This window comes from Onychomys torridus, chromosome 5 (genome assembly GCF_903995425.1).
Source record: "Onychomys torridus chromosome 5, mOncTor1.1, whole genome shotgun sequence".
NCBI lineage: Eukaryota > Metazoa > Chordata > Mammalia > Rodentia > Cricetidae > Onychomys > Onychomys torridus.
Genome location: NC_050447.1, coordinates 40,718,263 through 40,745,477, shown reverse-complemented (window position 1 = coordinate 40,745,477; position 27,215 = coordinate 40,718,263). Strand labels below are relative to the sequence as shown.

At 39.2% G+C, this 27,215-nt stretch overlaps 1 protein-coding gene across 2 annotated transcripts in view; it reads right to left on the bottom strand.

Annotated features, from left to right (window-relative positions):
- Cntnap4 (contactin associated protein family member 4) overlaps window positions 1-27,215 on the bottom strand; it is a 287,263-nt gene that overhangs the window by 80,352 nt on the left and 179,696 nt on the right. For both annotated transcript variants that reach the window (XM_036187241.1, XM_036187242.1), the window contains 5 exons: window positions 27,148-27,215; window positions 24,033-24,294; window positions 14,635-14,784; window positions 7,997-8,168; window positions 964-1,070 (listed from right to left, as the gene is read on the bottom strand). The exon at window positions 27,148-27,215 is cut by the window's right edge. In XM_036187241.1, the coding sequence (XP_036043134.1) occupies window positions 964-1,070; window positions 7,997-8,168; window positions 14,635-14,784; window positions 24,033-24,294; window positions 27,148-27,215 (759 nt within the window). The remainder of the gene's footprint in view (window positions 1-963; window positions 1,071-7,996; window positions 8,169-14,634; window positions 14,785-24,032; window positions 24,295-27,147) is intronic.

Here is a 27,215-nt window from a genome sequence, read left to right as displayed (position 1 = left end):
AAATGAGTCAGCAAGCACAAAATATTAAACCTACTCTTAGAATTTAGAAAGTGCTCAATAAAATTAAGTATGGTTACTGTAATAATTGCCTGTCCCACTTAACTACCATCAACCTCATTAAACAGATCTTAAACAAAATTTAAGTAAGACTGAAGACTTATGGCTCCCCCAAATTCACATATAGAAGATTAGTTCCTGGGAGAATGGTCTAGGGGATAGAGCTTTCAGGAGTGGTGAGATCATGAGAATAAAGACTACATGATAGGCAATAGGGGCCAGAGAGGGCTATGATTCTTGGGGATGTATGAGAACACAGGGGGCAAGAAGACAGTCTGTAAACTAGTAAGCAGGACCTCATCAGGGCCAAATCCTTGAACCCACGTGAGCTTGAGCTTCTAGCCACCAAACTGTAAGAAACAAATTTATACTGTACCTAAGCCAGCCAGTCTATGATACTTATCGATGCCCAAATGGAATATTGCCCTCTTGGACTGTACTTAATGAATGAAGCTCTCTACCAGAACCTGCCCCAGGCCAGCTGATCCAGCACTGCTCCTGAGAATATCTTCATTGCAGAGTGTCAACACAGAATCTGGTAACTGATCTCTTTCTGCTTACACTGTACTTCTAGAAAGTTCAAAGTCAAACGCTGTCCAGGTCATGTAGCAGAAAGCATTCACACAGTCCACATCTTACTGGATTATTTTGTCCTTAGCTATCTTTTGCTTTCTGAGCTTATTTTTTTTTGTGCTTCCCAACTATCTGTCCCCTTCTTACTTGTTTCACATTCTATGTTTCTGCTTTGGCGACTTAATGAAATGAGGTGTGGACTAGAAACTGATTGGTTACTGAAATTCAGACCGTGTATCCCAGTACAAGGTCACATAGGTCGCTTAAGTACAGACACCAGAGAAGGCAATGTATAGGAAACAGAGGGCAGAAGAGAAAGCGTGTGTGGCTTACAGCTGTGGCAAGTGGCTCCTGTGTACCCTGTGTTTGTACAGTTACAATAAAAGGTGCTCCAAGACTGAGAACACTCGCCACCATGTTCGCAAGAGTTGGGCAAACACCTAAAAGAGAGAGAGAAGAAGCTATTAATTGTGGCGAGATATAATATAGTATTTATCATTCATATATGGTCATGTGAAACAAGAATGTTGACCATGGGGGAGAGTAAATTCCCCATGACCAATAGTTACACAGTCTGGCGCTGAGGCACTTTACGCACAGGACTAAACCTTGAGTCATTAAATTCATCTGGGTTTGGCCAATTCTCAAGTATCTCTAACTACTTACTCTTGAACATGTCTCACCATATAACAATCCTTTATCTTCCTTAAGTGACATGGTGTGATGTCAGTATTAGCCAGGATATCAACAGCTTACATGTAATAGTGTTTCATCATTCTGAGTTACTCTACTGCTTGAGTATAGGGAGGGAAATTGACTAAGGAAAGGGTAAAGGAAGAGGGAAAAGAGAGGAAATACTGTCTTTATTTATTCAGTCTGCAGATCTAGAATTGTCTAAGAATGCTCACTATACACTCATATATGCAAGCAGTGGTGGGGTGGTCTCTGGTGCTCAGCCTAACCACAAGGACTGCCCTGGTTGTTGTAACTCTCCAAGAGAAAGAACTGCCCTACTCAACAACTATGGAGCATAGTAGGCTTACCCCCTTGAGGTATCTCAGTTGTGCAGCATTAAACCACAATGCATCATTTTAATCAAATCTGTGTTTGAGAAGCTATGCCATGAATAATTTATTTTTTTAAGTAGAGGACCATTTGAAACTAACAGGGAATGAAAAAGAAAGGCTAGCACATTGTCTGAGCTGATTCTAGGCTTTGAAAAGCTGTGAAGGGTCCAAGTAGGTCAACAATTGTGTTTAATTAAAATATTTCTTTTAATTTATATGCATCACTTTACCTTTAAAAATCATTGTGTATATTAATTGAAAACAGCATGATGCTACAGATAATAAAACTATTATACAATGAAGCAGATTAACATATATACCATTTCACAGAGCTAGTTAATATTTTAGGATTCATTTTATTTTAAATTGTGTGTGTGTGTGTGTGTGTGTGTGTGTGTGTGTGTGTGTGTGCATGTGTGAATTTAGGTGGCTGAGGAGGCCAGAAGAGGACATTGGATTCCTGGAAGCTGGAGTTTGGGGTGGTTGTCAGCCACCTGAGATGGTTGCTATTAACCAAACTCCAGTCCTTGCTTTTAACCAATAAGCCACCTCTCCGGTCTCTAGCTACCTAATATTTCTCATTGTTTGTTTTTGTAGCAAAAAAAAAAAAAAAAAAAAAAAAAAAAAACAGCTAAAACCTACTTGGCATAATTTTCAAGTATGATATGATTTGTGTCACCTATTGCCTTACCTTTGCTGTATAGGTATCATTTCTTCCAAGGTTACTAAGTTATTAGAAAATAAATACTTATCAAGTTGTTTTGATCTAAATAAACCACTTTTTAAAGTCAAAGGGATAGGTGTAACTTTTGACATAGGAAATAGTGAAGATTGTCTGAGACATTTGGGAGAAGAAGCTGGGAACTTTCTGCTGTAGACTGAAATACTCCTAAGGGACTAAGATGATTCCAACAGTCCCCTTAGCTTGGAGAAGTTAGCTAAGTTGCTTGTAGGCTATAGTTTCTGACTTGCCTTTCCCTAGAGCATTTCCATTAGAAAGCCTTCAATTGTAAATTATTTCTCGATCCCTTTGAGGAATAAATCTTCTCTAACCTTTTACCAGTTCCCTGACCCAGCAAGGGCTTTCTGGAGGACAACCCCTTTGAGATGCTGGGATGCAAGTAACAATGACAGAACCTGTATCCCTGTCTCCATAGAAGGATAGGAACCTAATTCATTTTCATAAACACTGAATAGCAAATAGATGTGACATAATCACATTGAGAATCAACTGTTAGAAAATAAGTCCTCATGAAATTGTTTGGACCTGAGGCAGGATAGGAAGACAGGAGAAAGTAAGGGACCCTGGCGGAAAAGAAGCTTCTCCTGGAATCTGTGTGGTTTTCTGCTCATTAAGAGTCAAGAAGCTTCAATACAAAATGATACAATCAGGATTTCACAGAGGGCCAGCAAGATGGTTCAGACACTAAAGGCACTTGCTGCAAGACTGATGACCCGAGTTTGATCCCAAGGACCCACATAGTGGAAGGAGAGAACTGACTCTTGTAAGTTGTCCTCTGTTCTCCACATGACCAACACACATACATATACACATAATTACACATTCACACACAAATGTAACTTTAATTTTTTTAAATGTATGCCATGCTTATTTTTTGTAAATACATCCCAAACAAAAGGCTGGCATGTGCTTCCTTAGGGTTAAAACAAAAACAACTTTGAGTTTAACTGTTTCTGCATTCCTCTCTCCCCTGAACCTAAGCAACATACCTGATAAAAACTTTACAATGTCACTCACAAAACAAGATGATCTAAAATAAAAATAAATAAATAATCCAGGTTGTGTTGTGTCTTTTTAAAAAAATTGTTGTAAATTACATCCTTTGAGCAACATTACTTAGGAAGCTACAGAATTATTTGTGTGTGTGTGTGTGTGTGTGTGTGTGTGTGTGTGTGTGTGTGTGTACGTGTACGTACGTGTTCCTATGAAGGCCAAAGAGTGACATCGGGCTCTTTTCTTGATGGCTCTTTTTTTCTACGTTTTTCTGATACAAGGTCTCTCACAGAACCCAAATTCATCAGATGGGCTAGACTGGCTGGCCAATGAGCTCCAGAGATCAACTTGTCTTTGACCTATCCCCACCCCAAAAGCTAAGGCTACAGAAGTATGCCGCCATGCCTGGCCTTTTACAGAAGTGAGCTCAAGTCCTCATGCTTGTGAGGCAAACACTTTAGAGACTGAGCCATCTCTCCAGCCCTAGCATCACATTTGAACAAAAATGTCAGGGATAGCATGTGGTTTAGAGGCACTCTAGTGAGAATGTTCCTAACACAGGTAAAGTATCAGGAACAAAAGACATTTGTGGACTTCTTTAGACTCAAACAACTGATCAGACCACAGATGCCTTTCAGAGGTTAGAATGAATAATACATTGAGACCAAGGCTTCCAATGCTCTCATCCATTTTCAATTAAAAAAATAAACTACAGAGCCTGCCAGAACATATTTGTGGTGGACTTTCTGCCTCCTCCTTTATCAGAGCTGAAGAGGGAACCTGATGCTTTGCTTATAAGTTTTTCCAATGTTAACTGAAAATAGTGTTATTGATTTTTTTCTTGATTAAAAAATAGATGTCCACTGTACACAGAACAAAACAATCCAGGACAGAAGGAGAGTGGATCACCTGAAGTCTCACTTATAGTCTCACTACAAACATGACCTTGTATTCAAACACAGTCTTCATTTATTTTTTGGTGGGGGGGGTGTTGTTGATATAGGGTCTCACTCTATAGCTTTGGCTGCCCTGGAACTCACTACACAGGCCATGCTGGCCTCCAAATAACAGAAATCCACCTGCCTCTGCCTCCCAAGTGCATGTACCACTGCACCTGGCATACAAATATAATCTTAAAGTAATTCTTCTGCTTTTTGGAGATCCAAAAAAAAAGAAAGAAAGAATGTTCATACTTATACAACCATTATTCTTATAGATTTGAGGGAACCCATTCAGATACATTATCATAATTTATTTAATTTTTAAGCATTTCAACTCAATGACAATCTAGTTTTAAAAAAGGGGACATTAAAAAACTATTAAAATACTACCAATCTTAGTTTATAATCAAATCAGAAAAGGACAGAGGTGACCTTTCTTAAAAGGTCTCAAAACTGTTTTTTAAAGGGACAGATTCAATAGTTTTACTTAAAATCCAAACAAACAAAAAAGTCTTTAGTTGTCATGGTATACAGATTGTTTCCCATTGATCTTCCAAAGGCTAACTGGGCCCGTTTTTCTCCATTCAAATTAGTCAGGTGAGGCATTTTACATTTGTAAATAAAATGCGAAAGACTGAATTGTGAATTTTACTAAATTCAGTATATGGTGATGTTTGCCAGTTTGTGACCGATGGCAATCTGCACTGCATGGCGGAGGTCTTGTCCTCACCACAGGCTCTAAGCAATTGCATTGAACATTTCCCTCTTTGCTAGTCATTCCAATACAAAGTAAAACAATCCATCAACCCATTTTCTCAGGCTTCTAAATCTTCCTTCCAGACATTTCCATCACTATTTTCATTGCATGTGACTTTGAACAAACACATCCATCGACATACCCAAACCTGAAGTGACAGGTAAAATTTTCATTTAGCCAGATTCTCTGTCCAGCACAATTTCAATTTCAAAGGCTTTCATAGGATGTAATGCTTGGCTAGAATAAATGATATTGAATTTAGATCTAAAACATTATCACATTCAAGGGAACTAAACGTTAGTTACCTGTGGGTCTCACATCCTCAGAACAGTAACGAATGAGAACCCCCTCATCAAACAACTCACTCACCCAGCTACTCTTCCCAGAGTGATGCTATCTGTGCCACAAGAGATAGAATGGGCGTCTTCAAATGCTTGGAATAAACCTCCTTGAGAGCACAGAGAGGCTTGGTGCATTTATGGGCCTCTGTGTGAGAGGGGAGAGAGCGTAAGTGGAGGGCTAGGGAGAGAAACTCAGATACTGGAGGGGGCAGGATGAGCCTAGCTGGAAGACAGTAGAGTGAAATCTTGGGGTGAAAGGCCAAGGACTGGTCAATGCCTGTGAATTGTGAAGCATGGAACTGGCAGAACAAGAAGGAAGGTGCTGGGTGAGTAAGGTCACAGTGATGAATCTTGTCCAAACCTTCTCCTACTTCCTATCAGAAGTCTCTGTAGCCTGATATTGTTTGAGACTAAGCATGTACCCACCACCCTCCCAGAATGGTGGGTGGTGTCAATGGCTTGGATAGTGACCTTCACCAGTTTCTTGATATTCTTAAACAGTTGATAACAAAAACAAAAACAAAAAAAAAAAAGCTGTATTTAGTAGTCACCAAACAAATGACATAGGTCCTGGAAACTTAGTGAGTATTTAGATGCTCACACCTGCTAGAGGTGAGCCAGCAACCCTCTAGATTTCTGTTCCACATTTGTGGACAGAGATAGCTGCTGGTCTTATCAGTATGCCATGTCCCTTAGTCTGTAGTTTCTGGACTTAGGACAACCCCACCTTATGTCCACAGAGGATAAAGAAATCACATTCAGAAGAGAGAGTATACTGGGTGGCTGTGTGAAAAAGACCTGGGTATGTATGAAGATGACTTTACTGAGTATGAGTATGAGTATGGTATAGACATGTGTTTATGGACACATGTGAATGTACACATATAAATCAGCATGAGAGTTGTTTGAGGAGTTTCCAATCATGTGACTGAGAGTATGAGTGTGTATGTGTGTGAAACACAGTGTATGAGGACTAAGAGTTTAAAGCACATGCATGAAGAGCCATGCATACATGAGTGAGTATATTTGTATGTATGTCTTTATGTGAAACTTTGATTCTGCTTAAACCCTGTCATGCTTTTTAAAAAGTAAAAGAAAAAGGTTGTATCGTATTAAGTTCCTGTCAATTTTTAATGTTACCACTTATTTTAAATTATAATGTATTAAATCATTAAGTGATTCATTTATTATACATGGATGAAAAATTAACCACCCATAATACTAATGTGCACCCAGAGAGGTTGCATGGCATGCCAGGGATGTAGTTCTGACTTCCTGGCTTTGGGGTTGGGCTCTGTGTTTTCTTAGTCAACTTTACCTCTCCATGCATCAATTTCCCTGTTCTTCAGACACAGTCACTGTCAAGGTTTTGTGGAGGTGGATTTAAATTCTCACAAGCATTATATGCTTAGTTCAGGGTCTGGTATATGGATTTAAATCTGCATTGGTGTGACATTCCACCAAACTCAGTAATTAAAATTAGCAGCCATGGTTAGAAGCACGGCTGGAATGATTCCTTCACTATAGTTGTCCAGGTCTACCTACAGTTTTTAATTATTACTAACTGTTGGTTATTATGTCAGAAATTGCTCATCCTTTACAATTAACTCTTGAATCCTGCCTTGCCATGTCCTGTGCCCATGCTCCTACTGAGTTTGTGGGGTCATGCTCACACCTTAATCAATACAGTACCCCAAGCATTCCTAGATGCAGTGATTCTCCTGCTTCCACACAGAAGACAGTAATGGGAAGTAAGAGTGCACATAGAATAGGCACACGTCATGTTCCCCTGCCCCTAAGTATATTCATCTACCAGGGTATCCAAAGCCAGCCTGATAATCAGCCACACGGGTCTCTGACGACATCACTGCTTGGGTGACTCAGTGTATTGAGTTGAATGACATAGTTTGGGTATATTTGCGGCCTTCTACAACTATAGCAGGGCAGAGAAGGTGGCACAGTGGTTAACTTGCTCGCTGAGTAAACATAATGACCTGAGTTCAGATCCACATAAGCCCCACAAAGCTGGATACAACCTGGTAGCATTTCAGTAACCCCAGAAATCCTACAGGAGGTCGGGAGGTGGAGGCAAGAGTTCCTGGAATCTCATAGTCCAGATAGCAAGAGACCCTGTCTAAAACAAGGTAGAAGGTGAAAAGTGACACCCAGGTTGACCTCTTAAATCCAAATGCATGGCATGATATATATGTATGCCCACATTCACATATAAACACATAGATGCTCACATATTGAATACACACACACACACACACACACACACACACACACACACACACACACAAGGATTAAAAATAAATAAAAATAAAACCATAACAGCATGAGCATCAAACCTTATAGGTTGGTAGCATGTTTATGTGTAATTAATAGTCACCTATCTTATACTTAATATTATTATTTGAAATTTGTTATATAAAGCAATTGTTAAATTTGTTTATTTTTAAAGCAGATATAATTCATTTCTTGTGTTATCAAAATTTTGAATAGGTCACTGAGGCTGTTCTTACCTGTCTGAGATGCCACATGAGTCTATCTGAAGGTCACTGAAGTTGCCAAGGGACCCCTGCTGGACTGCAATCAGATCTACCATTTGCTTGTTGATGGATATGAGTCTCATACATCCTTGAAATCCACCAAACGGGCTCTTACACCTGGATCCAGAGCTTTTGTCTGGACATCCTGGTAAGATCAAAGCAAAGCAAAGCCACAGTACATGATAGAAAATCAGTGTTCAGGATCACAGCAGAATTTAGATAAAAATATAAATGAATAGAACAGACATTTGATTAGCCTCTGCGTTAGAAGAGAGAGATAAACCTGCTGGAATCAGTACTAGTTTCATCTCAATTCATGCAAAATATTGTCTGTTTCCATAGGATCCAAAGGAAGTCTCTAGAGCTATAATAATTATGTGCACCAATTTAGCTTGATCTTAATTTAGAAATTTAGCTATTGGCTCCAAAATCCTAGATGTGTCAGCCAGCAATGTCAAAGCTCCTATAACTTAAGAGGGAACTTGGTCTTTATACTGGAAAACTCAAAACATAAACTAGGATAAGTGTACACTGAAGGCAATAAAATATAAATCAATAATAATGAAATGCCTTTGTACTTAAAGCTAACTCTCTGAGAAAGGAGATATATTGACCAAGAATAAAATTACTATCTCTTTATTTGATTAAATACTGTATTTCCTTATACATGTGAGAACTACGCATATATTTGACAAACACAAATGGCTAAATGTCAAAAAATATTTTGCTGTTTGATTTTATTTATTCTTTGGCTCAGCAAAGAATGTTCTCTTAAAGTCAATGTTTTTCTAACATTTAAGATTTGTTCTCATTATTTAAATAACAAATATAATATTAACCATTACTGTCTGAGTTTAATGATGTTCTAAATGTTTATTCAAGTGAAGTAAATAATTTTATGGAGTATGAGCACATATATTTCACTTACATATTTTCCATCAATCTTTCTTTGCTGCTATGGCTGTCAGCCACCACTACAATTTCACAGAATTAGAAGGGAGCAGCAACTTCTTAATTCCTCTCTGCTAGTTTTCCACCTGGAAATTTCCATTACAATTCAATATTTTCACCAAGGATATCTCTCTTTAATGCTTTCTTTTCCCAGCAAAATAAAATTACATGGCAAGGAAAGTCCAGTATCATTTAAAGCTATTAGTAGGCACTCCAAAATATGCTATTTTGATTTTAATGGAAATTTCAAAGTTTCAAATTTAATATATCAACAAAAGACCATCAAGGCTTTTTGAGTAGTGATTTGAGGTACACGGTAATGTATACATTTCCAGTAATTAAAATTCTTCTGGACCATAGTGCAACTATATCCTCCAACAGAATGCTTTCTAGAGGGAAAGGGAGGCTTACAGGACTCAGCAATCATACAAGAGTTGTAAGACCTCCCTTTCCCCCAGGTTATATAAGCAGTAAAACAATTGCTTGGGGAGAGGTGGTCCTGGTGGAGCTGCCTGGAAGTTCTGAAGGTAATTCCAGAGATACAACTTCAATGAGTCAACATCCATGCCAGAGTAAGTATTCTGTGATGCAGCTACTTTTGAGCCACCCATGTTCTCATTAAGAGCCCCAATAAATGCATTGGTTCATGAGCTACACTTGGATTGAATATTTCTTTGGTCTTAATGTCTTATTTGGAGCAAAGAGACATTTGCTCACTTTTCCCAGGAAAGGCTGCACAACATATAAGGTTATCACAGTCTCCTTGTAGCTGACCTATTACCTAATTAAGAATGGCAGGATAGAGTAGAAAGGGTTATAGTTCAAGATCACTTGACAGTTCCCGTACACCAGAAATGTAAACTACTTGGCTACACTCTTCTATGGCTCATGTTTCCCAACAGATCTCAAACTATTTCAAAATTATTACATCATGCAGTATGTCTGTAGGAAACAAGACGAGGCAAACTGAATCATAAAAGAAGATAATACAACTGTAGAAAAAGCCAAGCATCAGATCATGGGTACTTCATATTCCTGTATGTAATACTCATTAAGCAAGAAATTCTAAGAATAAAGAAGGGTGCAATCAGGTTCATCTCATTAGCCTTTGAAAAGGCAACCATGGGGTAATACAGCGCAAAACCAGGGAGAAGTTGAACACTGTACTCATTCAAGATGAAAGTTCTAAAATAGGAAGATTGCTGGAGAATTTTTAATGCTGCATTGATGGATGGATACATTACCAGAGGCAGTCATTGTGTTAAATACCTCTGGAGATGACACATAAATTACCACCGTACGCTGCTGTTCCAAAAGTGAGATGCCATTTCACGGTGGTGTGGCCTGGTTCTCAAGTACCTGATGCTTGGCTTTATGTAGGGAACTTGAATGTGAACATTCTGCACCTCAGTTGGTGTCCCCAGTTTGTGATGCATGCTGTGCTACCCATCAAAAAGATTATGTAAGGGAATTTACAGAAATTAGACATGTGACTATCTTCCACGTGGAGAACCAAGATTTAAAATGTATGGCTTATAAATGATGAAAGCTGAGCAATGTCCCAGGGTGCTCTCTGATTTTTTGAAATGCACTCATTCAAAAGACCAAAGGTTAAGAGGAAAGAGAGCAAGGTGATGGATAAATAGTGGATGTTTTGTGTTGCATACAGAGTTCTGTTCTTTGAGAACAGAACTAACATCCTAACAGCCAATGGGGAAGGCACTCTGAAGACTGCAGAGAAGGAACAGAACCCAGGCTGTTGGGTCAGATGAACTCTCTACAGTAGAGTATGACAGCTAAGTTAGTATGACTGGATTTTGACACTACCACTTTGAACTTGCAGTTGAATTTAGAGAGTCCATGGGGATTTCCCAGATCATAGTTTTTGTTTTTTTTTAATCATAAATATAAACTGGTAAAAAAATTAACTGCTGCAAAATGGTGTTCTACCTAGATAAAATAAGGAATTCCCATCCACACAGAACAAAAAGTTTTCAGTGGTAAACAACTGTGCCATGACGTTGGGGAGAGACACAAAACTTTCAACTAGAAATTACAAGAAGGTGGTCATCCCACTGTCACTACCAGCCTAGCAATCATGCCAGTGCTCCACTTTATGGGGCCCTACTTTACCCCTTCCCCAAATATGATTTTGCCATTGATACCCAGAGCTTCCCAGGAAAAGATGTGGTACCCACTTGGAACCCTTTATCTCTAATGTTCTAGGACACAGAATTTCTAACCCCCAAATCCTAATAAGTCTTGTTTCTGGGCTGAAGTTTTCTTTCTTTCTTTCTTTCTTTCTTTCTTTCTTTCTTTCTTTCTTTCTTTCTTTCTTTCTTTCTTTCTTTCTTCCTTCTTTTCTTTCTTTCTTTCTTTCTTTCTGTCTGTCTGTCTGTCTTTCTTTCTTTCTTTTTTCTTCCTTTCTTCCTTCCTTCCTTCCTTCCTTTCTTTTGTTTGTTTTTGTTTTTCAAGACAGGGTTTCTCAGTGTAGTTTTGGTGCCAGTCCTGGATCTCACTCTGTAGAACAGGCTGACCTCAAACTCAGAGATCCGCCTGGCTCTACCTCTCAAATTCTGGGATTAAAGGCATGTACCACCACTGCCCGGTCTGGATTGAACTTTTCAATGCATACATAAAGTCAAACCCTGAAAATGTTGGGATAGCCAAGACTCCACAGGGCATATATTAAAAGGACTTGGTGCTGGGGTTTTATTGTAGAAGCTCTATAGCATACCTTTTAGGAATATCATAAATGGTTATAAATTTATAAAGAATGTGAAAATAAAAATGAGCTCTTAATTCAGATAGTGGCCATCTGGGACATTGTAGAGAGACAAACATCCATGATAAAATTAGTGTTTCTTAGACAAAAGTATGCATAAAAAGATTTGGAATTTTTAATGTCATTAGAGGGGTTGGGAGATAGTTCTGTCGGTAAGAGCATTTGTACAACTATGAGGAACTGAGTTTGACTGCCCAGCAGCAAATAAAAGCTATGCATGACATTGCCCATGCCTTTTACCCAAGAGCTATGGAGATAGGTGGAATAGGAGGATCTCTGGAGCAGTTGGATAACAGCCTCTCTCTATGTTCAACAAGAGACCATGCCTCAAGGGAATAAGATAAAGAGCCATAAGACAGCATGCTTGGCACCCCTCTGCTGTAGATATCGCTCTGTGTAAATAAAGTTCTGATTGGCCAGTGGTCAGGCAAGGAAGTATAGGCGGGACAAGAGAGAGGAGAATTCTGGGAAGTAGAAGGCTGGGGGGAGACACCGCCAGCCGCTGCCATGAAAAGCAACATGTAAAGAAACCAGTAAGCCACAAGCCATGTGGCAAAGTATAGACTAACAAAAATGGGTTAATTTAAGATAGAAAAGGCAGATAACAAGCAGCCTGCCACGGCCATACAGTTTGTAAGCAATATAAGTTTCTGTGTGCTTTCTTGGTTGGGTCTGAGTGACTGTGGGACTGGCGGGTAAGAGAGATTTGTCCTGACTGGGCCAGGCAGGAAAACTCTAAGTACACCCCTCTTTGACCTCTACATGCACTGGTGGGTATCTGCACCTGTACACACACACACACACACACACACACACACACACACACACACACGTGTGTGTGTTTGTACCACATTCACACTTGCATACACACAAAAAACTTCATTGATATTCCTTAAATGTACATATGATCTGAAACATGGACAATAAACTAGATGTGTAATACATCTAGTAAAGCTCTGTGTAACTTTGTAATATCTCAGTAAATCTTGGCATAACTAAACCATTTTAGAATAATATAGAGTGTGACATGTATATCATAATAAACAAAAATTATAGCATGCATATACTTCACTCTCAAATACTACAGTGAGGATAAACACAATAGCCAGAGAATATGCATAAAATAGCCAAGTATTACTAAATCTGAACATAGAGGACATAAAATGCTGCAAGAAAGACAATTCTATTTTCATGATTTATTAACAGCTTTATCCAAGCTTCTATTTTTATTTTGTATCCTTTAACAATATGCTTGATGTTGTTGGTTTTTTTTTTCTTATCTCTTTTTCTGTTTTAAATCATTCACTTTGGATTGAAAGCTCTGGGTTTGTATATTCCATATACCTTACTATTGATTAAAAGACTGTGTTCCTATGGGTCACCATAAAATCCATTGTGTTTTCTAAAGCAGCTTAGTCCATAGATGAGCAAATATCCATCTGGGAAGCAATTATGTCATTTAAAATTATAGTCTTTTGCTGCCTTTTGCAGTATTGGATTTTACTTTTAAGTAGATGTACCTATGTGTTTCTGTGTGGGTGTGTGTATGTGAGTGAAAGTACCACAGAAGTCAGAAGAAGGTGTTGCATCCCATGAAACTGGAGTTACATGTGGTGTGAGCCTCCACGTGGTTGTTGGGAGTTAAACCTAGGTCCTCTGCAAGAGCAGCCAGCACTCTTAACCACTGAGCCACCTCTCCAGCTCCTTGTTTTTGTCTTCCTTATTTCATTTTGTTTCAATTTGTTCTTTAATTTGTATTTAACCTCTGGTCTGTGTCTTTATAATAATTCTTAGAAAATAATTTAAATTTTATTGATAATTATTGAAAATTGAAAATCATTTTCCATATCAAAAATGATTCTAGAATTGGTTATTATTTTTAAGATTTATTTCATTTTTAATTGTGTGTGTGTGTGTGTGTGCGCGTGCGTGTGTGCGTGTGCGCACGCACACACTCACGCATCAAAGGCTGAAGGCATCAGATCCCCTAGAGCTGGAGTTACTGGCTATTGTGAGCTACCTGACATGAGTCTGGGAACCAAATTCTAATCCACTAGAAGAGCAGTATGAACTTTTAACCATGAATACATCCTCCTGGCTCCAGAAGCAACTATTAAACTGTAGTGAAGCAATAGCCAAACAATAATAATATGGAAAATGCTATGACATATCTAACTAAGTCTTGCTACTGAACTGCACTCCCTATGTCAAAGAGTCTGTGCTTTCATTTCAGTTGTAAAAACTCATTCTCATGCCACAAGTCTGCTTTGCCAAGCTGTTATTTTAATCAACCATCCATGAGACGGCTAAACACTCCATTTGTTCTTGTTCCCTAAGGAAAAGCTGATGCTAAAGGCTGGTGTCCTGCTTTCATCAAATGCACCAGTATATTTGTTTTTCTTCAGCAAAAAGACTGAGTTGCTATGACTAATTAGGTTAAATTATTTGTCCACTGGCATAATATTGCTTTCTGTACTGGGCAGTGGGGAAGCAGTAAGAACGCTCTAGGGCAGCAAAGAGTCTGATCAGAAAAACACCACAGTGACATCAACCCACCAAATCACAAGACAATGTACAAAGGCTATTTAACACTAGAAAAAAATCTAACATGGCTTGAAAATAAGAACTGAAGAAAGTGACCTACTTAAAATAAATCTCATTATAGAAACTGTAAGCATAAGGAACTCTGCCTTATAGGAATTCATTTTAGGTCATAATTTGTCATTTTGATCCACTCAATATTTCCATATTAAAGAAAATTAAAAATTAGTCCTGGGTTAGCACTGCTTAAAGCATGAGAGAAACCAACCCCAAGACACAGAAGCAGGAACACAAATATGATCCAATGACCACACGATCTAACTCTTTTTCTTACCTCCAAAATAAAAGATGCTTCCTGAATTAACTTGCTCAGACCCCAGCCAAGAAGAAGCAGGGGTGACATGGCCATCCACGACCACACTCAGGTGATTCCTTTTAGCAGACAAGGAGACAGTGTGCCACTGACCATCATCTAAGCCAGCACCTGGAGAAAGGAGCAGAGGAATAGCTCTCAATAGCAAATATGAAGCAGTCAGTGACTTATGAACAGCAGTAGACATTTTAGCTCGACTGCAATGCTTGAATCTACTGAAGACTCACCTTCCATGAGGGACACATTACAAGACACCCATGGATGCATGAACCCCATACCTACTGTGCCTTTTTCTGCAAATACATAGCTATGATAAAGTACAACTTACAAATTAGGCACAATCAACCATCAGCAGCAGTCACTTAGTCTAGAATAGGAAAATAAACTGTAAGCATCATTTAAGCCCTATGAACTGCTTACTTCTGGAATTTTCCACTTAACAATTTTCAGACCATAGCTGACCACAGTCATTGAAGCTATGAAAAGTAAAGCCACAGATAACAGGATGCCATTTGAATTGTCCCCATAGCAAATGTGAAGGATATGCCCACAATCCCACTGCTTGGGAGGATGGATGATATGGGAGGATTGGGAGTTCAAAGCCAACCTAGACAATGTAGTTAGTTGAGGGAGAGAGGGAAAACACAGGGAGGGGGAGATGCTTTTAGGATGGTGTTGACTACAACTTCAAAATGGAGCCCATGTACGTACAAGCAGTTAAGTGGACTCAGTGGGTTTTTAAAGAAAAATAGCACATGTTGTTGGGAAGGAAAAGTGGTTGTTGGAGATAAGAGAAGAAATTGGAGGTAGATTTGATTAAAACAACATTTTATGCCTATATGAAATTACCAAAGAATAAAGATGTTAAAACAATATATTGTATACTAAATATCTTCCAAAAGAACCCCACATAGATGAAACATAAGATTGTATACATAGGTTCAACCTAAGATTTCTGGGGAAAAACTTTGTGATAAGAGGCTCACAGGAACATTTAATGACACTCCTTGATTCAGCTTCATGGGAATTTATCAACTATGACTGTCAAAATAACTTAGAATTTATTCTCTCTCTCTCTCTCTCTCTCTCTCTCTCTCTCTCTCTCTCTCTCGCTCTCTCTCTCTCTCTCTCTCTCTCTCTCTCTCTCTCTCTCTCTCTCTCTTGATCGCTCTCTCTCTCTCTCTCTCTCTCTCTCCACTCATTCTAGCTCTCACTCTTTTTTATATAATATACACAGTTCTAACTAGACTCACAATTTTATATAAATATAATGTTGGTATAATAAAAACCAAGGAGCTTCCACAAAAACAGTCTCTAGCTCTTCCTAAGGTGACACTCATGTCATTGTCCTTCTCCTCAAAGGCAATCACAATAGACATGTCCAAGGCCAAGCAGGGATAGGGAAGCTGAACTCTATGGTGGTTTTGCCAGTCAGTCTTACAGCCAGAGAACACCCAAGTCAGCAAACAAAATTACAATCACCCTGTGAAGCCCAGGGAACCACTGGAAATTGCCTCATTAAGCTGAGTAAGTTTCCCTCACAATTGCAGTTTGAAAATGCACCAAAACTCTCTTAAATTGATCACATTGATTTGGCATGGATGTACTAAAAGGACACAAACCTGACCCAGTGTTGAAAGCATACCACTCTATCATCCAAGAAAAGAATCTTTCAAGACCCAACTCTGGGTTGCTCCATGAAAGACCCTTGGACCCAGACGTGAAGAAGAAGTCAGACTAGATACTTGCTCTTAGACCATTTTCTGAGAAGGGACTCTACTTAAAAGATAGAATAGAGTCATAAAACCCATGACTGGGTAAGATTAGAGTCAATGCATCAAATTTCCCCAATGTGTCCTTCCAGTGCTTCCTTCAGGAGGCAGCACTCAGAGAGGCAAAGCTTTACATGCTTCATCCACAAGGGCAGGTGCTTCCCGCCACCACGCTGACCCCCATGTGTCCCCTAACTTATCCTACATGAATGGCTCCAATCTGTTGCTTCTCCTTAGGTTTTCTCTTCATTGTTAGATATTTCCCTTCCAACCCCCACATGCTGATGATGTTTCCATTTTCCAATCTACTCTATAATGATTGTGAGTGAACAGATCTGTGTGAGTGCAGGCATATACCTGCCACATTGTGCTCATGAAGGTCAGGAAACCTCTGGTGTCAGTCCCCTCTCTACTTGTCTGAAAGTCTCTTTGTTGACTATGGCATATGCCAAGCAAGCTGGTTTGCCAACTGCTGGAGGATTCTCCCATCCCTGTTTCCCATCTTGCCATAGGAACATTGGGATTACAGACACATGCTACCATGTCTGTTTTTTTAAGTGGGTTCAGGGGTTCAGCCTCATGTCCTCACTCTTGTTCCCCAAGTGCTTTATCCATTGAATAATCTCCCCAGCCCTGATTTTACTTTCTTCTTCAGCTACAGTTTTCAATATGTAACTCAAGCTGATTTCAAAATCATAATCATCCTGTCTCAGCCTCCCACGTGCTGGGATCCAGGGTGTGTGCCACCTCATCTGGCTTGGATAGTGATACTTTTATAACATATGATAAAAACAGATTACTCTAAAATCAAGGGTATATCAAGAAAAGGTGTAGGGACTGAAGGGATGGCTAGTAATTAAGAGCATTACCTACTCTTTCTGTGGACCAGGATTTGATTCTCAGCACATGGTGCTTAACAGTCATCTGTAACTCCAGCCCCTGGGGAGCCAGTCCCTCTCTGGCCTCCATAGGTATACAAGGTATACAGGCATACATGCAAACAAAACATCCATACACATAAAATAAAAACTGAAAATGAAATATTAAAAAAATATAAGTTGGGGTTGGGGATTTAGCTCAGTGGTAGAGCGTTTGCCTAGCAAGCACAAGGCCCTGGGTTCAGTCCTCAGCTCTGAATATATATATATATATATATATATATATATTTATATTTATATTTATATAAAATAATTTATATATATGTGTGTGTGTGTGTGTGTGTGTGTGTGTGTGTGTGTGTGTGTCTGCTAAGCATGTGTTTATGCTTTAAAGGGATTACTTTGAGTTGTAATCATCTCTAAAAGTTTTATTTCCATTTTCATACTTGTGGATCCACACAGGTCCTGCAGAGAGCTCAGGTCAGTCCAAGGATCATGCTTTGTGTAGCTGTGCCATGGGCATCTGATGATTGGGAATGGGGCAGAATTAAACCAAAGGCTTGGGGAGGCCTTTGGAATCCTACTTTCCATACAGAAGCCAATTTCGATTATGAACAAAAGATTGGCAGGACAACCCACTCTGCAGTTTGGCACAGTGAAATGCAATCATTTAACAAGCCAGCAGGTTATGAGCTGGGGCCACACTTTTAGAGAGGCCTTTAGAAAGCCGAAATTTTGTGTAATAGACATCATTTACCTGTGGAGGAGACTTATTGCCTGTCAATGGGATGGATTGCTCAAATTAAAACATGAACGATCCCTAAAATATTTCAACTAGCCCTATCTAGTACATCAGACTCAATTTCACTTTTCTACTTCCCAGTCTGATAAGAAGTGTCCCTTCTGAAAGGCCACACTACTGTTAAAGGAAGGAACCATGCAACTTGTACTTTTTTCCTTCTTAATTATATTACATAACTCCACTCTATTACAGCTTTATTAATTATTCTTTTCATCACTGTGACAGATACCTGGAAGAAGGGACTTTAGAAAGGAAATGTTTATTGGACTGAAAAGATGACCCAGTGGTTAAGAATGCTTGCTGCTCTTCCAGAGGACCCAAGTTCAGTTCCCAACACTGGAAACTGGCACCTCACAAACTACTGAAACTCCAGTTACACTGAAACCCTCTTCTGTCCTCTATAGTCACTTACAAATACACACACACACACACACACACACACACACACGCACACGCACACGCACACACGCACACACACGCACACGCATTCACACACGCACACGCATGCATGCACACACCAAAATAAAAATGCTTTTTAAAGAAGGAAGATTTATGGTGGTTTATGGCTAGAAGTCATGACAGAATTCCTGGTCATAGGAGTGTGTAGCTGAGATAATTCCCATCTCTGTAAGAAAACAAACAAACAAATAAAAACCTGAGAGATCAGACCTGAGGTAACCTTCAAAAACCCAGACCCACTACCCCACGTCTTCCCATCATGCCTCCATCCCCAAAGTTTCCACATCCTGAACACCACCCATAGCTGGGGACCAAGAGCCCTAAGCCAGGAGCCTGTGAGGAAGATGTTTCACACTGAAACCATCACTCATAATTCCTTATCCATCCTGAACATCAAGGCTAGAACCCTGAGGAGGAAAGTACCCCACCATTGAGCTAGAGCCCAGGGCCTACTTACTGGAATCTCAGGAGTGAGGATATTGTTGCTATATTAATAAAGTAATCATTGCAGAAATGTTATTGAACAGTGGTTCACAATTACTGTTCAGTGCTTTTTACGTATTGTGTAATTTATACCACAGTGGTTATTTCCCTTGTAAGTCTGAAAAAAATGAAGCTTAGGGAGAATGAACAATTACCCTGGGTGTTATCCAGCTAGCAAGCAACAAACCAAACCAAAAACCCTCGCCTGACTCGACAGCCTGCGATTTTCTTAACTGAGCTGTGAGAAGCCAGCTGCCATGCAGGGCCAGGAGAAGGACCTGGCACTATCCCATTGAATAGAAGTCAAGTCCCAGAATGCCAACATCAATAGCTGGGTGACAATAGGAAGTTCCAGGACAGCTAGCAAGGTCTTGTCTCAAAACATCAAAAGAACAAACAGACAAAAATACTACTACTTTAAAATCTTGGGTGTACACAGACCAATAAAGAAATAAGATTAATGCATAAACCATAGGCACACTCAACTTCTCCCTCCTCTGAAGAATGTAAATAACTACTGTCACTGTTTGAAGGTTTAATGTCCCACTGCAGGTTTATGGTTTGAAAGATTGGTCTCCAGGTGATACAAGTTTGGAGGCTGTGGAACCTTCAAGAGGTAGAGTTTAATTAATGGAAGCAGGTCACCAAGAGCTTGTTCTAAAGGCTATGGACCACCCCCTAGATCTAGCCTCTCTGCTTCTTGATCAGATGTGATGTTAGCAGGCTCTTCTGTCATACATTCCTGTGATAATGAAGTATACTGCTCTAACATGCCTTTCCCAGTATGATGAACTGAAAACTCCCAAAGCCCTGAGCTAAAACAAGTCCTTCCTCCCTTACACTGCTTCTGCCAGGCACGGTGATCCCAGCAACATACACTAAAATGGCTATTGCAATTATTAATTTCTCTTTAGTCAATTACCTCAGTGTTATTTCATTCTTCCATCCTTCTAGATTGAGATTACAAAAATACCAAATCACAGAATTACCCTTACTTCCCAAGAGCATTTAATCTGGAGCAAATGTTTGCTTTGTAGATGCACCAGCCAATGAATGCAACCCAAAATTTTATGTCATTCTTAACACTTTTGCATCAAGCTGCTCATGTGAGTCTCAGTGTACATTTCTCTTCCTGCCACAGGCAACAGACTCAATGTGTTCAAACTCCAAATGTGTTCAAAGTGATCTTAGGCTGGGGGACACTGTGCATTACAAATATCAAAACTGAATAATAAATGGTAGGATTTGCAATTGCAGGTGGTGGAGAAAATAGAATTGTTCTAGGCCCTTCTCTTCCTCAACCCAACTCCTCCACCCTTGTCTTTGGCTCAAACTGCATAACCATTACACAAATTATAGCAGGAAGTAAGAAGTTTTTTATCTGCTTTGCCCTGTGTAATCTGCAGAGCTATCGTAAATTACTATAGAAACAGTCAGACAATTCAGCTGCCCTCAGCCTCTGCTAAGACTGTAACAGGCATCTAGAAGGGAAGATGGATAAAGAAAAACACTAAGCCTGCCACTTAGGGTAGATCCTCTGCAAAGGTGCAGAAGGCAATTACATGTACACCATCACTCAAGGAGCCACTGAAGAGTGGTGCCCATTCCCAAATATATCTCAGCGCTCTGAACTCACCAAGAATCCTACAATTACTAACTATCGTCACTAGCCAGAATTAAGGACCCAGATCACTAGATAGCTCATGTCAAGGTGAAAATACGAGGGTCATTGGTGACTATCACTTCAGTGGAGAGCAGGAGTTTAAGGTGACAGGTTTACAGTATGAAGAGAGGAAGGGCTTAACAAAGAGAGGGGATGAGGTGGAACTAAAAAATGGCTTTTTTTTTCTGGGCAAGACACACCAAGAAGGCTGTACCATTGCGAGGAACACAAGGCTTGCCCATGTCTACTAAAACAGAAGACACACCTCACACAGCACATGCAGGCTTACCAAGGCAGGTGCTGTTGTGGGACCCAAAAGCTTGTCCATGAGACTTACTTTCACCACTATGCAAAATACTAAAACCATTGTCGGAACTTCAAACTTGACAACAAAGAATTTCCTTTTCAACAAGAAAATGTAACTGCATTTTTACATTAGGGCCTTGTCATCTGGATGGGTTTAGATTTTTGACATCTTGAGCAGTGACAAGGGCTGAAAATACTTTGTGTCAGGGACTGCAGAGCACTGCTAAAAATGCTTCATGATTTAGGCTAATATACTATCATTAATATTTCAAGGATGGCTTAGGTTCACATATTATTTTCAAATAATTTCAAATGACAATTTGCCAATGGTACACTCCATTACAAATTTATCCTGATCATTCAAATATTTGCATAATTCAGTTCTTTTTCCATATAATTTAGGTCTTTTTTTACTATAAAGGGTAAAAATATTTTGAATATTTCAAACCCTTAAGATTGGTAATTTATATGTCTAATAACTATGAAAGTTTAAGCCATTCTTATATAATGAAAAGATTTTGTACAGTACCTCAAATGACCCCTAGTGAAAGGCCATTTCCTAAGGGAAAAGAAACTGACCTGTCACTCAGCTACCATTAAAGTAATTTATTTGTAAATAAAAAAAAATTGCTTCGCTGAAATTCACAAAAATTAACATATGTACTATAACCTACTTGGGGTTCACTTGATAATGTTTTACAATCAAATCAATTGATATATTATAATGACTCAGATAAAGCCATAAATAACTGTTGGATTGGTAGGTATTATATTATACTAAATATACTAAATCTTTTCATTATATAAGGATGGCTTAAAGTTTCATAGTTGTTAGATATATAATTTTGAAAGAAACTGGAAAAAAGAGTGGGGAGAATTAGTAGCCAATGCTTGCTATTTTTAGTATAATTTATTTTACCACCCTGACACTCATAGTTAGATTCCTTATTATAAGCTATGAAAATAATCATATAAAGTCACATGATATCATAATGGATTATGCCGTGTCTGTATTCAAACATTCATTTAGAGATTTTAAAGTTGCTTAGGGTATTCTATGTAGAACTATACCTAGTAATTTATTAACCACACATTCCTATAAAGAGGTTGGAAGTGAGCTAGTTTCATGCAGCTCACTACAGTAATGTTGTTCTCTAACAGTTTCTTTAAGATGTTGAAAATTAGGCTATGGCTGTAACCACTTCAGAGGATGTAAAATACATCACAATACACTACACACTAATGACAAGCTTACATTTTTAGACTCTCATTTTAGGAGCCTCTTAATTATTCATATGACACTGATTAATTTATTTCCCTTTGTCCAGACTACAAATCTACTACATTGAACATTACATAAAAAGTCACAACACAATACTTCTCAAAAATTAGAATTAATGCTGACTTTCTAGCACTCTAACTTAAACGGTAGCGACACAGGGACACAAATGGCAATAAAAATACACACACAATTGGCCCCTGTGCTGGCTGACTTTATGTCAACTTGACACAAGCTTCAGCCGTTTTGGAAGAGGGAACCTCAGTTGAAAAACTGCTCCTACCAGATTGGCTGTGGACAAATCTGTGTTACATTTTCTTGATTGGTGACTGATGTGTGAGGGCCAACCTCACTGTAGGCAGAGCCATTCCTTGGCTAGTGGTCCTGGGTGCTCTCTGAAAGAAGGCTGAGGAAGGCATGAGGAGAAAGCTGTAAGCAGCTCTCCCCCATGGCCTCTCCATCAGTTCCTGCCTCCAGGTTCCTGCCCTGACTTCCTCCAAGGATGGAATGTAATATGGATGTGTAAGTGAAGTAAACCTTCTCCTCTCCTGGTTCCTTATTGTCATGGTGTTTTATCACAGCCATAAAAAGCCTAACTCTTCACCATGTTAAGACCAATTTGTATACATGGTTTTTTTTTTTTTCTAATTTCAGACACTATTGTAACTTTTCTCATCTTTCTTTCCCCAGTCATATTCTCTAAATGTTGGTCATAGTTAATACAGAAGAGTAGTACAATAACATCTATAAATTGTTTTTAAAGATCATTTATTAAATTAATGTAGCAATTTATCCCAATGTGACTTCTAGCTGCCAAGAGTGCATGGTATTCTGTATATGAAAAACTGTGATGGGGATTCATTGTAGAGAGCTATATAATTTTAATGAAGAGACAAATACATCCCTCACCCACAGCTCTGACCTAGATTGAACATTCATTTTTGAGACACATATAAAGTTACCTTAATTATATTACCTCTAATTGATAAAAGGATGCCACATTATACACGAATGCAGAGAACCAGTTGGTGCCCAAATGGCAAAATTTGCACAAATTGTTGCCTGTTTAAAAATATATCCAACTGGGCTGGGCAGTGGTGGTGCATGCCTTTAATCCCAGCACTCTGGAGGCAGAGGCAGGTGGAGCTCTATGAGTTCAAGGCCAGCCTGGGCTACAGAATGAGTTCTAGGAAAGATGCAAAGCTACACAAAGAAACCCTGTCTCGAAAAACCAAAAGAAAAAAAAATCCAACCATGACAAGGTACATTTGAATATTAGTATAATGTGCACAGATATAGGTACCAGTGTGGCCTCTACCATGCTCTCACACCAAGGTGAAAAATAGCTATTGAGCAGTCTAATTCCTCACTGAAGAACATTCAGTTAATTTACTGGCCTGTTTCAGGGCCATTCACTTTTCTCCCATTTCCTCGTGCTCTGTTGATGACTTGTCTGAATTAGAGGAAGGGTCATGCATAGAAATTTCTATTCCCTCATCATTATCAACTATGTTAATAAGAACACTGGAATCATATTTAGAAGAAAAATTGGAACCAAGTTTCTCTAAGGAAGGGTAGCGATAATCTTATTAACTCAGGTATCCATTTATTAAACAAATATTAATTTTTGGTTATGCATGAAATTTACAGAGAAGGGACACAGAGATATGCAATCTTTCAAATCCATATGCTTTGCCTGCAGGAATACATTTATTACCTGCTGTGATGTTACTGGGTGACTTTCCTGGCTGGTAGAGATTCAGTTTAAGTTTTCCATCACTGAGCAAGAGGAGAAGACTGCCCGAAACCAATTGGAGTTCACTGAAGAGCAGAAGGCCCACCTTATTCCAGGTTCGAAACTGAAAACTGGCTGAGATGGCTTCCTCTTTGGAAGATGCTGGGAGTACCAAGTAACTCCTAGTGCTCAGGAAAGTCAGAGGCACAGACTGTGGTTGTGAGCAAGAAAATGATGTATTTCCCTGAGGATAGAGGACAAGAACAGGCATTCAGCTTGTTACAGACCACATGGAATGGAATTTAAATGCTCGTGAAGTCTGATTATCAATCCCATATTATTCTAGCCTGAAAACAATTTGCTATACCATGAAGGTCCAAATTTTTGTCGTTTATCTTACAAGTTCTTGAAGTGTGTTCCCAGGTTTCCTCCCCTACTTCAACCTTGGTGTAGACTCGCAAAGTCAATAAAACCAACGTTATGGAGAAGAATAAACAGTGGGAGGAAATCTTAGTCAAACAAACAAATAAAAATGAATCTGTTAAAATTTGAACTTTTACTTTATACAACTATTATGTTGTGTGTTGGGTGAAATGTTAAAAGCTTAAGAGCACAAAATTAAAGTGTACACTAATTTATAAAAGGAGGGTGATTTTAAGAGCAGCTATGAGTCTATGCTTTATTTGGGAGCTGTCTCCTGCCCCACACAGCCCCTCTTGTCCATGAACAAGTGCTGTATAAAACATTATTTTGGATGAGACACACACATTTGTCTATACTTCCTTTTGAATTATCTCCCTTTAATAAAAAATAATGAAAATAAAACCTTACTGGACATTAGTAACGTACAAAGAACATGAATTCACAGAGAATTAGAAATGAAATCTTCTCCATAATAAATATTCCTGTGATGCTCTTTGGGATTTTCTGCACAATGTGAGATTCAGTTTACATATTTTGAATTCTAAGCAATGAGAGAAATTAATGAAAATCTATTTACATCTGCATTTTATTATCATAGTAGTAAAGCTGAAAACAGTGCTTCCCAGAATTTCAATCATTGACTGATTCTAGGTAAAAGGTCCCTGAAAACCTAGAACAATGCCTGACTCTCAGAAGTAGAGCACCAGCCATCTTCCCCCAAAGGTGTTGAGAATTGTCTACAGTGAAGGATGAGCACAGACCTGTGGTGATAGCCACTGCTTGCTTGCTAGCAAGAAGACCAGAATTCCATCTTCCAGAACTCATGCCAAAAAGCCAGGCTTAAGACTGGAAAGATGACCAATGGTCAAGGCACTTGTCATACAAACTTGACTACTGGAGTTTGGATACTCAGAAACCCACACAGATACTGGGTGGGTGGGGAGGCCACCTATAATTCCAGCCTCAGCAGGCAGAGATAGGGAGATCCCCAGAGCAAGCTGGCTAGCAACAGACAGGCAAGCTCTGAGTTTGATGGACAGATACATCTTCAATAAATAACATGGAATAGTGATTAAGGATGATTCTGAATAGCAGCCTCCAACCTCTACTTGCGCACATCTGCATATCCACACAAAGCTTTCATATGACCACCACCATCACACACATGTGGACATGATGATGAGTACAGAGTGATGCTGGTTTCTCCCACAGTTCTGCTCTCCTCAACTCTGTACCACCTATTTATCAAGATATCTGGTCCTTCTGGGCAACAACAAGCCAACCTGATGCCCATCCCAGATGTGTGTCATGGACAAAAGCTACCCAGAGGCAGCATCTCCTGTAGAACCCTCACCTCAGAAAGCTGCCTGCATAAGCCACAATGCTCTGCCAAGTCCATTCACAGTGCAGCATCAGACAGTGACTCATCTGATATTCAACCTTCCCGTGGCAGGCCTTCACTTCCTGGTTCCTGTGCTAACTCCTAAGTTCCATGTTCAGAGAAAGGTGCCCTGTTTGTAACACTCTGACTGAACCATGACCAACAGTTAGAGCTAAATGCTGCCAGGGTTCCATGGACTTGGGGTACAAAGGAGCCCAGACAATATTCCTATTTAGACAGCCTGGCAGCTGCAATAATGTAACAACTTATAAGTTTTTTTATTTGTTATGAATGGCCATGGCAATGTTGTAATAATCAGTATATTTTTATTTGTTGTAAATGGCCATCACTTTGTTGTTTTATTTGTTATGAATGGCCATGGCAAATACAAGTGTTTCTAGTTTCTTGTTAACACACCAGAATGCTCCCCGATTCCAGAGACTGTGCTCATCCAATGAGCTTGTCAGGGAACAACTTCTTAAAGAAATAAAACAAAATAATAGTTAATCTACTGAGAGCAATACTATCTCAACAAAACTGAAACATCCATGACAAAATTAAAAATGAAATCACAACAAAATTTTAAAATAATTCCCATACTATTTTTTTTATTTACTCTTGTATGACAGTTATTTCCAAATTAAAACATTCCACCTAGAGGGAGGGGCAGGCTCATGAGATTAAGGAGGTAAACAAAACATCACATGTCTTAGAAAGCTGAAACTTAGAAAATTCTGGAAGGTCCCTCCACAGCTTTGTAAAAGTCACAAACAACTGCTATCTCCTATAGGGAGGGAGCTCTAGAACAGCAGCTTTGTGAGTCATCACCTGTGCTTGGATGGCCTCTTCCACAATGCAGCTGCTTTTGAGTCAGGTTGGCTTCTGTAGGTAAACTGGTGCCCATACTCCTACTAGTGACCCCAACAGAAACTCATTGGCTCACCAAGTTGGAATTTGGTGCAATCATTACTTTGATCTGTTATGGGTTCCCTTTCTAGAGTGAGGAGATGTGTGTGTGTGTGTGTGTGTGTGTGTGTGTGTGTGTGTGTGTGTGTGTGTGTGTTGTGTCTCCCCAGGTAAAATCTATCACACATTTACTTCATATATGAAAAATAGTTATTTTATGAATTATAATTCCCCTAAATAGAACTAATCTCCTACATGTATACTGTCAACCAGAGAGAATTTTTAAATAAGAGCCATGTCTAAAACACTATAGGTAAGACCCTCATATGGAGCAATTTTATTTGGAAAAGGTACATCTTACTCATCCCTTCATATTGAAACACTTACCATGGTGATGATCTGAGGGCTGTGTTGCTTGGCCAAGCCAATGATGTCCACTCCATTATAATAAAGGT